At 44.8% G+C, this 16,292-nt stretch overlaps 1 protein-coding gene across 1 annotated transcript in view; it reads left to right on the forward strand.

Annotated features, from left to right (window-relative positions):
• The first annotated feature begins 7,020 nt into the window (after positions 1-7,020).
• Positions 7,021-16,292, forward strand: part of SLC16A14 (solute carrier family 16 member 14) — a 31,420-nt gene continuing 22,148 nt past the window's right edge. Inside the window, exons 1-2 of the mRNA XM_046643871.1 lie at positions 7,021-7,353; positions 15,116-15,387. Coding sequence (XP_046499827.1) covers positions 15,129-15,387 — 259 coding nt within the window. The 5' untranslated portion in view covers positions 7,021-7,353; positions 15,116-15,128. The remainder of the gene's footprint in view (positions 7,354-15,115; positions 15,388-16,292) is intronic.

Consider the following 16,292-nt stretch of genomic DNA (forward strand, 5'->3'; position numbering starts at 1 on the left):
CGGGGACTCTGGAGCATGAGGCCGTGGTGGGGTCCGGGGACTCTGGACCCGACTTGCCTTGATCCGAATCCCAGCTGTGTGGAGCTGGCAAGTTCCTTTACCTTTCTAATCTTCTGCTGACTCATCTGTAAATGGAGAAATAATAGTAAATCCGTCATGGAGGTGTTGGGAGTATTGAGTAAAATAGTACATAAAGACTGAGAATAGTGCCAGGCTCACTGTAAGCACCATGATGATTCTTATTCGCCAGCACACACCAATGGTGGGCCAGTTGAGTGGCACCACCTACCAGCTACCACTGCTGTGTGACCTCCTTAGTTCACGACTGCACCATCCCTCCACTTTCACTGCTGTAACCAACTTCTTAAAACTCAGTTAACTTAGCATGTGCAGACTTGGACTTCCTTCCTTCGGTTCTTTGTTGGAAAGCTGATTAGAAGCTCTGAGATTAGCCGGTTTCCTGCAACACTGTTAATGAAGGCCACAATAGCGCTGTTTGATACCAACTGGAATTCAACACCGAAATATTCAGTTAGCAAATAACAGCAAACACTCATGTCCTGCTATGTGCCAGGCATTGTTCTAAGGACTTTACATACTTCCTAAATTCTTCCTTGCTACTAAGTACTTCAGTAAATATTTCCTAAAAGCAAGGACACGGTCTTACCTAATCACAGGAACAATTTTCAAAATAAAAAATTTGACAAAGTTGTGATACTGTTACCTAATCTCCAGACCTGAATCCTCTTCTTCTTCTTCTCCTTCCCCTTCTTCTTCCCATTTTCCAGAAGATGACACTGAGATGTAGAGATGCTAATTAACCTCATTAAGAGCTGAAATAAGCGGTGAAAGTTGGGATTTGAATCCAGGCAATGAGGCTCCAGGGCATCGGCTCTTAACCACTCATTTATGCTGCACAAGAGCTCTGCTGTAAAGCAGTTTTCTCTCCCAAGTGGAATGGGTCGGGATGACACCATTATCACTACGTTAGAAGAAGTCTCCTAATTGTATGCCGAGCACGGTGCTCTACATGCATTCTCTTATTCAACCCTCACAATAACCCTTTGATGTGATACTGTCATTGTACCCACTCTAGGGTGAATGCTCAGGCCACACAGACACAGAGGAGAGGAGCAGGGCTTCCAGCTCAGGTCTGACTGACTTCACAATCTAAACACCTAAGAGCTGTGTGATCTTGGCTTCCGGCCACACATGCTCTGCTGCTTTGCAGCCAGGAGGCAAACAGTCCTTGGTTTTCATAATCACTGATTACACAGTCATAACAGTTTCCTAATGCTGGCCTTGGCCTTCACAATACATGGAAATTATCTGATCCTTTCTTGCAGAGGAGCCAAGTTAGGTCCAGCTGGGGAACCGGCTGGCGAGCAAGACTACAGAAACAGCCTGAGGCTGGAAGATCCAGGGGTGTCCCAGAGAGAGCACTGAAAGTCCAACTTGTCATCAAGATGAAGAGAAAAACTGAGGTCCTGACACACAAGGCTGAGTGAACATGAGCAAGAGTCAGGTAGAAAACAGAATGGAGGCGGGCCCAAGGTCAAGGGCAGGACAGAGCAAAGAGGTCCAAGAACACTGCTACAACAGGGCTGAAGAGTGCAGCCCATTCTAACTGATCTGTGGCCAATGGGTTTCCCAGGTTTGTCTTTCGGGCTTAGAGGCACAGGGTAGAAAGTATAAGAGATCCACCAAAAATGATCATAGGAAAGAGACCCATCTTCCTCCTGTGAAAGTAAAAGAATCTGTCTACTGATTCTCCTTTAAATTATACATTGTCCTTTAATAGCTTGTGTTAATTTTATCAGATAACACATTTTTCCAACAAGAAGAGAGTGGTTCACGTGCTTCCATCCCAACTCCTTTCCTCTCAGCTTCATGGCTTCCACATCTCATATCTTCAACTGGTTTCATCAGAAACATTTGCTCCTACAAATAAAGCCACACTGAGGTCACGACTGACAAGAGAAAGTGCTAGATCTTTCTCATCCATGTTCATGGAGTCCCAGACTTAGTCCTATTCATTGGTGATCTTCTCAAAGAATATGATGTGGACTTTTTAATATGCAACATGGATGTTAAAGGCCAACGATCCATTTTGGACACTGAAAATATTTCAAAAATAGTATAAGTTACAAGTGTGCTCTGCTTTACGGGAAACAATACAATTTAAATCCAAACCTATAAAACAGCAAAGTTGGTATATAAATATATCAGTATGTGAGGATTCTTCCAGCCTTAGAAGAATTCACCGCACGTTTCCATTAGGGAACATCCTGAGAGCATTTAAAATAAAGTTTGATTTACATGCAATTTTTCAGGCAAATGGATATTAAATAAAAGAGGAAAACCTACAGCTGCAAGAAAAAGTGTCAATGATTTGCTAACATTGCTGATTTCATAAAAGTTAAAAAAATATAATATTAACCAACAAAACTATCACACAACCCTCTCAAACCAAACATTACTTTTTTTAAGACACAAGAGTGAGAAAGTGCTTAATTTCCAAGTTAGTGACAGAACTGGTGTTTTTAGAACTTCTACTCTTATGAAATCATATGCTACTCCATGAGGAGATTGGTTATTTTTATCAGAAAGGACAATGTAAGAAATTTGGAAGACTAATGTAAAGACGAAAACATGTTGCTGATTTTGCTGTGTATCTGTTCACCTTTCACCTATTCTTTGAATTCACGGTAAATGTAAGGTGGAAACCATCGGGGGTAGGGGATGTTTTGTAGGTGCTTTGGGATAAAGTCTGGGGAGGTCTTAGACCAGGAAGAAAATTCAGACCTGAAGGTCTTGGGATTTCTCTCCTGTCCTTGCTTATCACATCTCTTTGGAGAAGCACATGGTCTTCTCATGTGATCTCATGAGTCAGACCTGAAGGGAAAGAGTAGGGCTCCGTGGCAGCATGCACATGAGACAAGTATATGTGGGCAGCCAGACGGAGGGGGAGCTGGCAGGAACCACGAGGCAGGACATAGGCTGATAAACTTCTAAATAATTAGGCTTTTCTATCACTACACACTAGACAAACGTATAATCAGAACATCACAACCATGATTTCCTGGATATTATTGTTTAAGATGAGGCTAAGGAAAGTAGTTGAATTAAAGAACAGAGATTAGTTAAACATATCTTGGACTTCAGATACACAGCAGTGGATTCATCATTATGCTTAGATCATAACCCATTCTCAGCACTGGTTCATATATGGTCCACTCTAGTCAGTTTGGGGGGACATTTTAAATTTTTTTAATTAAAAAAATTTTTTTTGCAATTCAATGGTTTTTAGTATATTCACGGACTTACACAACCATCACCAAAATCACTTTTAGAACATTTTCATCACCCCAAACCAGCCCTGTACCCATTAGCAGTCAATCTCTCTTTCTCCCCCAAAATCCCCAGCCTTCAGCAACCACTAATCTACTTTCTGTCTCTATAGATGTGCCTATTCTGGGCATTTCATATAGATGGAATCAGACAATATGTGGCCTTTTGGTCTTTTGTAACTGACCTCTTTTATTTAGCATAATGTTTTCCAGCTTGTCCGTGTTGTGGCATGTATCAGTATTTTATTTCTTTTTATTGCTGAATAGTATTCCGTTACAGGAATATATCACATTTTGTTTCTCCATTCATCAGTTGACAGACATTTGGGTTGTTTCCACTTTTTGCTTATTATGAATAATGCTGCTATGAACATTCATGTACAAGTTTCGGTGTGGACAAATGTTTTCACTACTCTTAGATATCTACCTAGAAGTGGAATCCCTGGGCCATAGGGTAACTCCAGGCTTAAACTTCTGAGGAACTGTAAGGCTGTTTTCCGTAGCAGCTGCACCATTTTCCATTCCTACCAACAGTACATGAGGGTTCCAATTTCTCCACATCCTCATCAACACTTGTTGGTCAAGTTGACACATAAAATTAACCATCACAGTCTCCCTGCACTAAACTTGGAGGGGTGTGGGTGGGGCTGCCTTCTACACTGAGAGATGGGCAGAACAATGTCTTTGGGATAAACACAGGGTTTTCAGATTATCTTCATCTCTGGCCTGGCTATAAAAATGGGGCAGTCAAGGTGACCCTTCAGGGTACTCCCCTAAAACTTCAATATTCTGTGCTAGCAACTCCCTCAAAAGCTGACTTTATCCTGCTCTATGCCTAATCCACACAATTAAGCCACCGAAAATAAGGCATAGATTGTCCAGATTCTTACTTCCACCCCAACTCCAACATGAAGCTACGAAGTCAGTTGAAAGCATGATTAAAACCAAGAGGAAAGACTTTTAGAGGCGGCACTTGAGTCATTTTATCTTCTTAAAGGACAAGGTTATTACTTGATATGACTCATTAAAAGCAATAAGATTGCCATTGTGGGACAATATGTAATGTGCCTGAAAATCAAGAGAAAATGTCAGGTTCCTCTACTTCAGATACATGAAAAGAGATTAGTGTTTGTCTTTTACATTCTAATATAGAACAGATTTCTATTCTTTTAACTCAGACATACCAACCCTTGGATCATAATTAGGCCCCTTTGATCTGGCCTGCTGTCAGTCCACCTGTGTCAATGACAGAGGTCCAGGCAGGTAAAAGCCATGACACTTGCAAAGACAAAATGGTTGATCAGAAAGCCTTCCACGGGAAACAAAATGAGTATCTCAGAGATACCTGCACTCCCATGTTCGTGGCAGCGTTATTACTACAGCCAAGACGTGAAAACAACCTAAGTGTCCGTCAGTAGACGAACGGCTAAAGAAAGTGGAATATTATTCAGCTAAAAAAAGAGAAGGAAATCCTGTCATTTGTGACAACATGGATGAAACTGGAGGACATTATGTTAAATGAAATAAGCCAGACAGAGAAAGACAAATACTGCATGATCCACTTATATGTAGAATCTAAAAAGAAAAGTTGAACTCATAGAAACGGAGAGTAGAATGGTGGTCGCCAGGGCCTGAGGGCTAAAGGAGATGGGGAGACGCTGGTCAAAAGTTTCAGTTATAAGATGAATAAGTTCTGGAGATGCAATGTACAGCATGGTGACTATAGTTACCAGTACTGTATTGTACACTTGAAATTTGCTAAGAGAACAGATCTTAAGCATTCTCACTACAAAAAAAAGGTAACAATGTGGAATGATGGATGTGTCAATTAACTTGATTGTGGTAATCATTTCACAATGCATACATGTACCAAATCATCACGTTGTACACTTTAAATATGTGTAACTGTATTTGTCAATTATACCTCAATAATGCCGGAAAAAGAAAGAAAAGAAAAACCTTTCATGGACATTCTAGATTTGAAGTACACATAGTCCAGAAAAGAAGCATCTCAGAAAAAGCTTCTCAGAGAGCAGATGAGAGGCTGTCTGGGGGTGTGGGGGTGAGATGAGGACCCGATTACAAAGGGCACAAGGAAATTTTGGAGTTATTTGATTCAAATGATGTTTCCACAGACCAAAACTCATCAAATTGTACATTTAAATATGTACAGTTCATACTTACATCAATTATACTTCAATAAATCTATAAGGTTTCAGAGGAAAAAAAGCAAAAGCAGACTTAAAAATCTTACAGATCTCTTTTCAAATAAGATGAGTCATCTGTACTTGAGGCGCTTGCCAGGAACCCCGATTTTGACTTGCTGTAAAAAGCCTGGTTGAAATGAGCTAAGATATCTCAGAAGGACAGCCCGAGGGAATACTAGCCATCCATTTGTTCATGTCTGATTAGCAAAAGTGAAATATTTGGACCACATAAGCCTATTGCCTCACCAAAATGTCCTCACTTAACTGCCACTTCTCACAATGTTCTCAGTTACTTCTTAATCCAGATTTGATGTAAGAAACGGCAATGTGAAATACATGTGGATATTCTTTTTTTGTAAAAAAGAAACAAGAAATGAAGGAAGAATAAAAAGAATGAAGAAAGAAAGAAATCTGTGATGGACAGAATAATGGTCCTCCAAAGATGTCCACATCCTCATTCCTGGAAACTGTGAATGCATTACCTTACCTGGCAAAAGAGGATTAAGATTGCAGGTGGAATTAAGATTGCTAATCAGCTGAATTTAAAACAGGGAGATACTTGGATTATCTAATAATCTAATTACTACTAGGTGGGCCCAATGTAGTTCCAAGGACCCTTAAAAGTGGGAGAGGTGATATGACTATATGAAAATCCCACAGCATTGCTGGCTTCAAAGACAGGAAGTGGCCATGAACCAAGGAATGTGGGTACCCTCTACAAGCTGGTGGCTCTCCTCTCGAGCTTCCAGAAGGAGCACAACCATGACAACACCTCGATTTTAGCCCAGTAAGACCCATTTCAGACTTCTGACTTCCAGGACTGTAAGATAATAAATCCGTGTCGTTTTCAGCCACTAAGTTTGTGGTTATTTATTACAATAGCAATGGAAAACTACTACAAAATCCTTCAGGTGCGGTAAAAAAAAAAAAAAAAGCCCTGGCTTCAGTTATTCACACCTTCGCTAGCAAACCTTGAACACGTTCCAACGGCAAAGCATTATGCTGCGAACAGGGTAGGTACACGTGGAAATGAAACGTGTTTCTGGTGCCCACGAAGGTAACAGACAACAATCAAATACCAGAGAAAGAGCACAGGGGTGGGACCCAGGATGGGACCAAGGATAATGCATTTTCAGTCCTCTTTGGCCAAGAATATTGCAAGAATAAAACAGCGCAGCTGTTTTATCTACAAACTGCCATATTTTGCGCCCCAGACTCGGCTAAGGGTCTTTTTCCTCGCTTCTCTCTTATCTCAGAGAAATGGAAGACACTTCTGTTTTCACCTGCAGCTGGGGTTAGGTTTCAGGCCCTCTCCCCCAGCGATAAAGCTGCAGAACGTGAGCGAATCTCAGCCACCGCTGTAAACTTCAACCGGCCACCAGAGTGTGCGCGTGAGGTGACTGCAATTTTTTTTTCTGCCAAACCAGAATTAGCCGGTATAAGAATGAAGGAGCGTGGGGATTTGAAATTGCATCGATTGGAAGGAAGCTCAGCTTAGGTTCCGGCACCTCCAAACGGACCCTTTTTAAAGCCAACGCGGACTGGGGCCTCAAGCTCGAAGCTCCACAAAACGCTCTCCCGGCCGGGCAGCGAGGGACCGAGGAGCCCGGGAGCCCCGCACCCGGCGCACGGAGCCGGGCGGAGCGCCGAGCCGCAGGCACCGGCATCTCCAGGATGACAGGCGACATTGCAACAGATCTCGACGCCCTGCCGCTCAGGGGGCTCCGAGGGAAACAGCAAGTTCGGGGATCCAGGCCAGGAGCTGAGTGAGGCCGCAGCCCCTGGGGCTGCGGACGGTGAGTATCCCGAGGCCGTGGGCGCCGGCGGGCCCGGGGGATGCAGCGGCGCCGCGGGCATCTTGGACTACGGGTGGCCGCTGCACCCAGACGCTGGGGAAGGGGCGGCGCGGGCCCAGGGCAGGGTCGGGGAAGGCAGTCCCGGCGGTCGCGGGCAGGGCTGCGCCGAGGTGCGGTGGTCGCCCCAAGGCCGCCCGCCGGGGAGCCCCCAAGCTGCGGGCGAGGCCACCTCAGGACGGGCGGGGCAACCGCGGTCCAGGGCGGAGCGTGGGGACGCTCACCTAGCTCCCACGGCGGCCAGGGCCCCGCGTGCGTCATCCAGGGCGCACGGCGCCCCTCGGAACCCCGCCCGGTCGGAGAGGCGCGCACTGCCCCGCGTCCAGCCTCGCTCCCCTCCTTCTCTCATGGCCCCAGTGGGACTCGAACTAGCCAGTGATGAGGTCGAGAGGGGGAGACTGGGAGGCTGCGGCTAGGGGACGTTTAGGGGTGCGAGATGCCTCCCCGCGCAGGCTTCCGGGACTGCGATCGGCCCCTCTTCCCCTCAGCGCGCCAGGGGACGCGGGGTGCCCAGGAGGGGAAGTCTCGGGGTGCGGGGGAAAAGGGGAGAACGGAGCGCCCGGGAGGGTGCCCTGGGCCAGCGGGGGCGGGAGCTCAGACTGGGGCGCGGAGGCCGGACCCCGCGGGGACGAGACTCGGGCGTGCAGATGCTGTTCCCCCCGTAGCGGTTCTGATCAAGCCTCCTCCAGGGACGAAAGGGGAGAACAGAAATGGGGCGAGGGACCCGGGGCGGCCATTTCGGAGCCAAACGCCACCAAGGCCATTGAGGATGTTTTAGGGGCTCAACTCTGCTTACCAATTAGGCCGTTTCATTCCGCGGAAAAGTTGATTCAGGCTCATTAGCAAGGATGAGTGAGGGTTATTATTGGGGATTAGAAAGATTCCTTTTCGCCTTATCTGGCGCGCGCGCGCGCGTGTGTGTGTGTGAGAGAGAGAGAGACAGAGACAGAGAAAGTATATTAGTTGGGGGGAAGGAGGGGATAAAACAGTCTTTGGAATCTCTCAGGACTGCGTTCAAATTTTGGCTCCAGCACCTGCTAATTTGACCTCCCTAAGCTTTGTTGGCTCCATTCGACAAATAGCCTCGGTTTCCCCATCTGTGAAATGGGACATTAATACCAACTGGACAGGATCGTTGTGGAGAAGGCCCCAGCACAGTCCCTGACCCCTGGAAGGCATCTATAGGTTTATCCCCCCCAATACAGCGTGGACCCGGCTGGAGGTCCAGGTTACTCCTGCGCTGTCTCTGCACTAGCTGGGCTCGCTCTAACCTTCGCTGCTCCAACCTCCTCAGCCCGTTGGCCTCGAGTGCGCCCTCTAAGGGCCCAAGATTTCCTGTGCACCCCGGGTCCAGAGGGCAAAAGTATCTACAGAGCCAAGTTAAAGGTGGACCCACTACGCCTGCGTCTGATGAAGAGCCTGCTACCAACGTGCCCGGTCCGCACTTGGGGAGGATTGTAATTTGAGTTTTGCCGTTTTCCCGTTTGCTTCTCATTTATAAAGAGCTCACCACATGCTAACATAATTACAATAGCCAAATTAAAAAGGAACAGCTTGCTTATAAAACTCACTCCCATAATAGAACTGTGGAAAATTAAATTTAGTTTTAACCTCTGATACATTCCAGTAGGCTCTACGTTATTTTCGCTTCTGCCTGTTAGCAGGTAAATATGCAGCTAGCCTCCACTTCATAGCCTACCTGAGTTAGTTCATTTCACTCCATTTGTGATTTCTTTTTTCACCGTTTATTGACTCAGATTTGGGGAGAATGGAAGGTTGGCTGTTGGACCCATAGTCCACCCATTTCCTTTCTCCACCTTCTTCAGGTCGAGGCCCTAATGTTACGTGCTGAGCTTCCAACAGGCGAGCCTTGAATGGGTTACATTTTACACAGTGATCCTTAGCAGAAGTTCCACGCTCACTGCCTCTGTTTACCCCCGTGCACCACACGTGCGTCAGGATGTGGAGACGGCGGGGGAGCGAGCAGGCGTATGATGGAGAAAGACTTGGAGGCTGGGGTGGAGGGTCCCAGAAACCCTCTCCCGATCCTCCCTCTCATTCCCCAGATGCAGTGTGGGATTATAATACCCAAATGATTATTTTGTATCTTGCAATTATATAAAGGCTAAAAGCAAACTTGGGGGTGGAGGGAACAGACATTTCTTTTTCTGTTGTATATTGTTTATTTTAGTTAATCTGGTTGGCCAATAAGTTAACTGCGATTAGTCAAAACAGGAATTACTTTTCGAGAGATTTCCATGTGACCTGCAGATGATTCTATTTCGTGGTAGATCTTTAGGGACCCCCTGGGGACCTGCTGGAACTTCTGGTCACCCACCCCCGCCAGTGCTCTCCATCTGGTACTGTATTCTACAGGCACGGTTGCGCCTTTTGAATAAAACTTGTCCATTAAAAGCTATTCAACGTCATTTTTTATGAATAAATATTCATATTTCGAGAGCAGTTCAATAGCAACTGCATCTCTTAACCCACAAAATAAATAATTCAGTAGGAATATAAAGTTCTTAACATTGCTAAGAAAAATGCTTGCTATTTCAACTCATGGGTTGAAAAACTATAACTTTTGTGTTATTATTTCAGAAGCTTTCTTGGATGTAGATGGACTTGAGGAAAATGCCAAGTTGTGCTGTTTATCTGCTTAAAGATAGCAGAGGGGCCGGCCCCGAGGCCGAGCGGTTAAGTTCGCGCGCTCTGCTTGGGCGGCCCAGGGTTTCGCCAGTTCGGATCCTGCGCACGGACATGGCGCTGCTCATCAGGCCATGTTGAGGTGGCGTCCCACATGCCACAACTAGAAGGACCCACAACTAAAAATATACAACTATGTACTGGGGGGCTCTGGAGAGAAAAAGGAAAAAAAAAAAATAAAATCTTTAAACATAGTGGAGCATTGTCCCATGGATTATAAAATGATGTCATTATTACTCACATGGGCAAGTCACACCCCTTGCCAAGCTGCCTGGCTCTCTTCTTTCTGGCTCCTTGGAAATTATCCTAGTTTTGCATATGATTACCTAGGGTGGAGGAAGAGAGCACCAAACACCTCTTCTGAAGCCTTTCCAGGTTCATCCTCTTAGTGCTGCTGACGGTGCTGCTCTTTTCTGGGCTGCGAGCTTTGGAAAGCAAGGGCTGCCCCATCCCTTTCTATCACCCGGCAGGCTGTCCTCTTGTTGGGGGAAAAAAGGGTGGTGGCAGATGCACACACAAGCCTAGAGCCCACTGCAGACTAGACTTCTCAAGAGAGGTGGCTCCTCTTCTTTTTTTCTCTTTTACAATTTAGCCACTAATCTACTGGAGGCAAGAAGCTGATCCAGATGATGTTTAAAACATAGAGAGAGGGAACTTTATTTTCTTATAACAAAGTTAGTGTATGTTTATTTAGATTTTTTTTTTTTACCAATAAGATAAATAAAAAGGTGGGAAAATTACTTCTGAGACCATCACCCAAAGAATAATCTCCATCGTTTTTCTTTGTTTGACTCCAGTCTTTTTTCCTATGGTTACGTGTTTTTAAAAACAGCAACAGGGGCTGGCCCTGTGGCCGAGTGGTTAAGTTGGCGCACTCTGCTTCGGCAGCTGGGGGTTTCGCTGGTTTGGCTCCTGGGTGTGGACATGGCACCACTCATCAGGCCATGCTGAGGCAGCATCCCACACAGCACAACCAGAGGCACTCACAACTAAGATATACAACTATGTACTGGGGGGCTTTAGGGAAAAGAAGAAGGAAAAATAAAAGAAGATTGGCAACAGATGTTAGCTCAGGTGCCAATCTTTAGGAATAAAACAACAACAAAGGGATTACTGCACATATCCCATTTTGTAACCACCATGTATAATTCACACCTTGGTGTGACCTTTTTGCCATATCTTCAAGGAGCTTTGTATGATTTTATTCTTGACGGTGGACTTGCATTGCACGGCTGTGCTATGATTGATTGAGCATGTACTCTAATGTTGAAGATAAGAGATGTTTGTGGGGGGGGCGTTTTCTCGCTATTTCAAGGTTTTCCTATTACAGATTAGTTGAATCTTGAAGGATGAGCAGAAGAGGACCAGGAGATTAGAAGGAGAGAGGTGTGGTCCCAAAAGAGGGAAGAAGAGAAGGTGCGAAGGTGGGCGATGGGACAAGGGATGGAGGGGCCGCAGATAACATGAGAGGAGAACTTGGCAGTGACAAGGGGAAGTTTGGACTTGATTCTAAAGATAACTGACATGGTGGGGAAATTACAGGGCGAGATACATTTTATCGCTCCCAGCAGTCTGGATAATAGAGAGGTGGAAAGGACCCAGGCAGAGAGCAGCACTGTGGGCAGGAAGTGTAGTGGTTGAGAACCAGATGGCTATTTAGGAGAAAGAATCATTTAAAAGATAAAAATAATAACAACAATGAAGTATGAGAGAGAGGAAAAATCAAGATGAGCCTCAGGACAGATCCATTAAATTGCTCTTCCACTGGCATCCTGGTTCCCCGGCGCCCATTTCTTCCCAATACGCTCTTAGCCAGAACCAATGCTCTGGTCCAGGGATCAGAAAACGTTTCCTATAAAGAGTCAGAGAGCATGTATTTTAGGTTTTGTGGGCCACAGAGCCTTTAAAAAGGTAAACACACTTCTTAGCTCGGGGGTGTACAGAAGGAGGCTGCGGGCACTGTGCAACTGGCCAGAATCTGCGTGTCTGTCCTCCGCATCCACATGAGAGCACTGCTGAGAAAGAAGCCCCACAGTTGGAGGTGTTCCCGGTGTATTTGGGGTCATTTTTTACACCACCTTCCTCTAGTGCAACAACATTATTGTCAGTGATAATCATATGTAATGATCAGTCGTTATCATTATTTTCTTACTCGTTTTTCTATTTTAAGATGATTAATGGAAAAAAGGATAAGTTTCCATTTTAAACACATTATTCAAATCGAATAAAACATTTCATGTATTCACTACAGACTTCACTTTCCAAACCAAAGGTTTGCACCTCGCAGTCTTGCACTCTGTTTCAGGATTTTAAATTTTAAACAAAAATACAATCTCTGGGGCCAGCCCCTGTGGCACTCCGCTTCGGCAGCCCTGGTTCGGAGGTTCAGATTCTGAGTGCGAACCACCAATCAGCCATGCTGTAGCAGCGACCCACGTATAAAGTGGAGGAAGATCGTCAGAGATGTTAGCTCAGGGCTAATCTTCCTCAAGCAAAAAAAAAGAGGAAGTTTGGCAACAGAAAAAAAAAAGTACAATCTCCAAGTGGGCACCCAGAGTGACAGAAATGAAGTACCTCGAGTTCTGGGTCTTCATCTCTATGATAAGTGCGCTGTCACAGTCCATCTGGAATGTCTTGCTAAAAGCAGTGATGTGTGTGGCACCACAGAGGCTGCAGACCCAAAGTGAGCGGAGATGAGCTCCAACAATTCTGAGCTCTTAGGAACTTACTCTCAGAACAACTGCATGGAGCTGCGGCCACAAGCACGTCAGGGTCAACTGTAAGTGTAAGCAGGAGTTCTCCTGAAATAACTTCCGTGTAGAACACAATATTTACGAAAGGATGAGTAGTAAAAGCATGCTGATTTGAAATTTACAGGGATAACATTAAAACATAATTGTTTGGAACTTTGACCAGCAGAAGATATTTTGGGAGAGGAGTATTAGTGACATTGTCTAGAATTGCTGGCACATGGTGATCATAAAAGAGCAGACCGGGGCCGGCCTGGTGGTGCAGCGGTTAAGTGCACACGTTCTGCTTCTTGGCGGCCTGGGGTTCACCGGTTCAGATCCCGGGTGCAGACGTGGCACCGCTTGTCAAGCCATGCTGTGGTAGGCGTCCCACATATAAAGGAGAGGAAGATGGGCACGGATGTTAGCTCAGGGCCAGGCTTCCTCAGCAAAAAGAGGAGGATTGGCAGCAGATGTTAGCTCAGGGCTAAACTTCCAAAAAAAAAAAGCAGACCAACTTTCAAGCATTTTTTCTTGTTTTAAAGTTCTCTAGCGACGATGCCCCACCTGATTGCCTGCTTCTGGGGCACAGTGCTCCCATCACTCTGTCCGTGGGACTCCACTGCCCGTGGCCCTGCAGGGCTCAGCTCCACCTTTGGAACTTCCCAACAATCATTTCCACTTGTAGGCAACAATCTCTTCCATTATCCTGAACACTGAGGCCCCTCTGTAACCACCCTCCTCCGCATTCTCAGCCAATGATCTAGCTTCCTACCTCGCCAACAAAATTAGACCAACAGGTGTAACTTTCCATCTCACTACTTACCATCTTACCTCCATCCAGGCCCCTGCTTCCTCCAGTCTCAGAGGATGGGTGGCTCCTCCTAATCTAGACCAACTCTGTCCCACCCCTTCTAGGATGAGTCATCCTCTCTCTCTCCCTCTTTTGCTCCTTATCCTCAATTCTTATGCACACACTTAATTCTCATCCTAAAAAATAAGAAACGAAACCAGAGTCCTCCCCTAACCTGGCATTATCCCCCGTCTGGGTCCATCCAGCCTCTCTCCTCTTGCGCGCACATCTTGAGAGATGGAGCTTTGCAAAACACAGGCCTCATCACGTTTCTTCCTTGTGCACATTCAGCCGCTGGCTGTTTATTATGTACAAGATAAAACTCCAGGTTCCTTATTTGGCACCCAGGCATGATCCAGCTTCTAGCTCCCCAGGAACCTCACTTAGTAACCTGGACGTTACTGTAGTATCCAAATTCTTTTCATCTGATTTCCTATTTTCCAAACAATTTTCTAGTAACTCATTACTTTTCCCAGGTAAATAGTGGGAATGGATGTGGGTGTCTTGTATATCAAACATAACTACCACTGTTATTAGAAAGTTGTATCTCCCATTATAAAAATAATAAATTGGCCTTCTACTTTAAAGATTTTATTTATTTATTTATGTTTTTCCTTTTTCTCCCCAAAGCCCCCTGGTACATAGTTGTGTATTCTTCGTTGTGGGTCCTTCTAGTTGTGGCATGTGGGACACTGCCTCAGCGTGGTTTGATGAGCAGTGCCATGTCCGCGCCCAGGATTCGAACCAATGAAACACTGGGCCGTCTGCAGCGGAGTGCATGACCTTAACCACTCAGCCACGGGGCCAGCCCCTGGCCTTCTACTTTATCAGTCTTTCCTGAGTTGGGTTCGTATGAGTCAGTCCCCTGAAGCTAATTCACTCTGGCTGTACTGAAAATTGAACACCTGGACCCACAAAACTGAGAATCAGACGCTCTGCCGGGGGCCCCACCAAAGTGAAGCTACCCTGGAAGGCTGCCTAAGGACAAGTGTCTTCCTTCTCTGACATCTTTGTTGTCGCCTGTCAGTATCCATCTCATAAGGGACACAGCATGGGCTTTGGAGTCTGGAATTGCTGGGGTCAGTTCCCAGGTTCCTGTCAAGCCACACTACTTCCTGTCCGTGGGACCTCGGGAAAGGCCCTTCACCTCACTGAGTCTGTTTCCATTTCTTTAAAACAGGGATCATAATACTTACATATAAGATGACTGTAAAAGTGAAACAGGTTTCATAAAAGCACTGGTCCTGTGAAAAAGTGAGGAATGTTCCCAAATCTGCATGATGACAAAGATTAATCCAAAGTTCCAATGTGATCATGGGGCCACTTTGGTTATGATGGGGAGGTAGAGCTGTCCAAAGAAGATGAAGATATTTTTTGTTGTGATGTTCAATGAAATGATTTGTCCTATGTATTTCAGAAAATCTTGAAAAATGTATACAAGCCATGAAGATATTGGATATGATTTTGAAGATGACCCCAAAGATAAGAAGACGCTTAAACCCCACCCGAACATTGATGGTGGTTGGGCGTGGATGATGGTCCTTTCCTCATTCTTTGTACACATCCTCATCATGGGCTCGCAGATGGCCCTGGGAGTCCTCAATGTGGAATGGCTTGAAGAATTCCATCAGAGCCGCGGCCTGACTGCCTGGGTCAGCTCCCTTAGCATGGGCATCACCTTGATCGTGGGTATGTTCGCGTGTGACCTGTTGTAAAACTGAATAATTATGACATGACAGTTCCCTGCTGTAGATCGTGTTTTATATTATTGAAAAATTAGATGTTAGTGATGTTACTATTTTTTTATTGTGGTAAAATATACATAACAAAGTTTACCATTTTAACCATTTTTTAGATATAAAGTTCGGTGCCATTGAGTACATTCATCACCACCATTCATTGCCAGAACTTTTTCATCTTCCCAGACTGAAACTCTGCACCCACGAAACAATAACTCCGCATTCCCACTTCCCCCAGCCCCTGGCCATCACCAATCTGCTTTCTGTCTCCATGAATTTAACTGCTCTAAGGACCTCATATAGGTGGAATCATACAATATTTGTCCTTTTGTGTATTACTATTTGGATATTGTAAACATTTAGAGTATTTTAAAAACTGATCATTTAAAAAACTCTCTTTTGCCCCAAACTTGGTTTTCTTAACTGTTATAATTCATTATCTATCATTACAAATCTGTTTATTTAACATTTATGAATAATTTTAGAAACATAAAAATTTTAGAGAAAACACTAGAAAAGTCAAGTAAGAATCTTATTTCAGAGTTCTAATGTTTTTAAGTTCAAATATTGATCATATGTTATTGAAAAATCTATTAACCTGTTCATAGAAAGGTTACTGATACAGCTAACAGGAAGGAATAATAATATATTTTTGTATTTTCTAGTTAAACCTCGCCACACAGCAATCTATGAAACCAACTCTTAGCCAGTCAGAGATACTAAATCAGAAAGTTATTATAAATATAATATGTCATTACGGCTAATGTGTTTCATTTTGGGAACTAAACAACATTCTCTGTCAACTAATATTTAATAAGCATTTATTATATACCATGAGCTTTCCCTTATATTATC

This window comes from Equus quagga, chromosome 17 (assembly GCF_021613505.1).
Source record: "Equus quagga isolate Etosha38 chromosome 17, UCLA_HA_Equagga_1.0, whole genome shotgun sequence".
Taxonomy (NCBI): domain Eukaryota; kingdom Metazoa; phylum Chordata; class Mammalia; order Perissodactyla; family Equidae; genus Equus; species Equus quagga.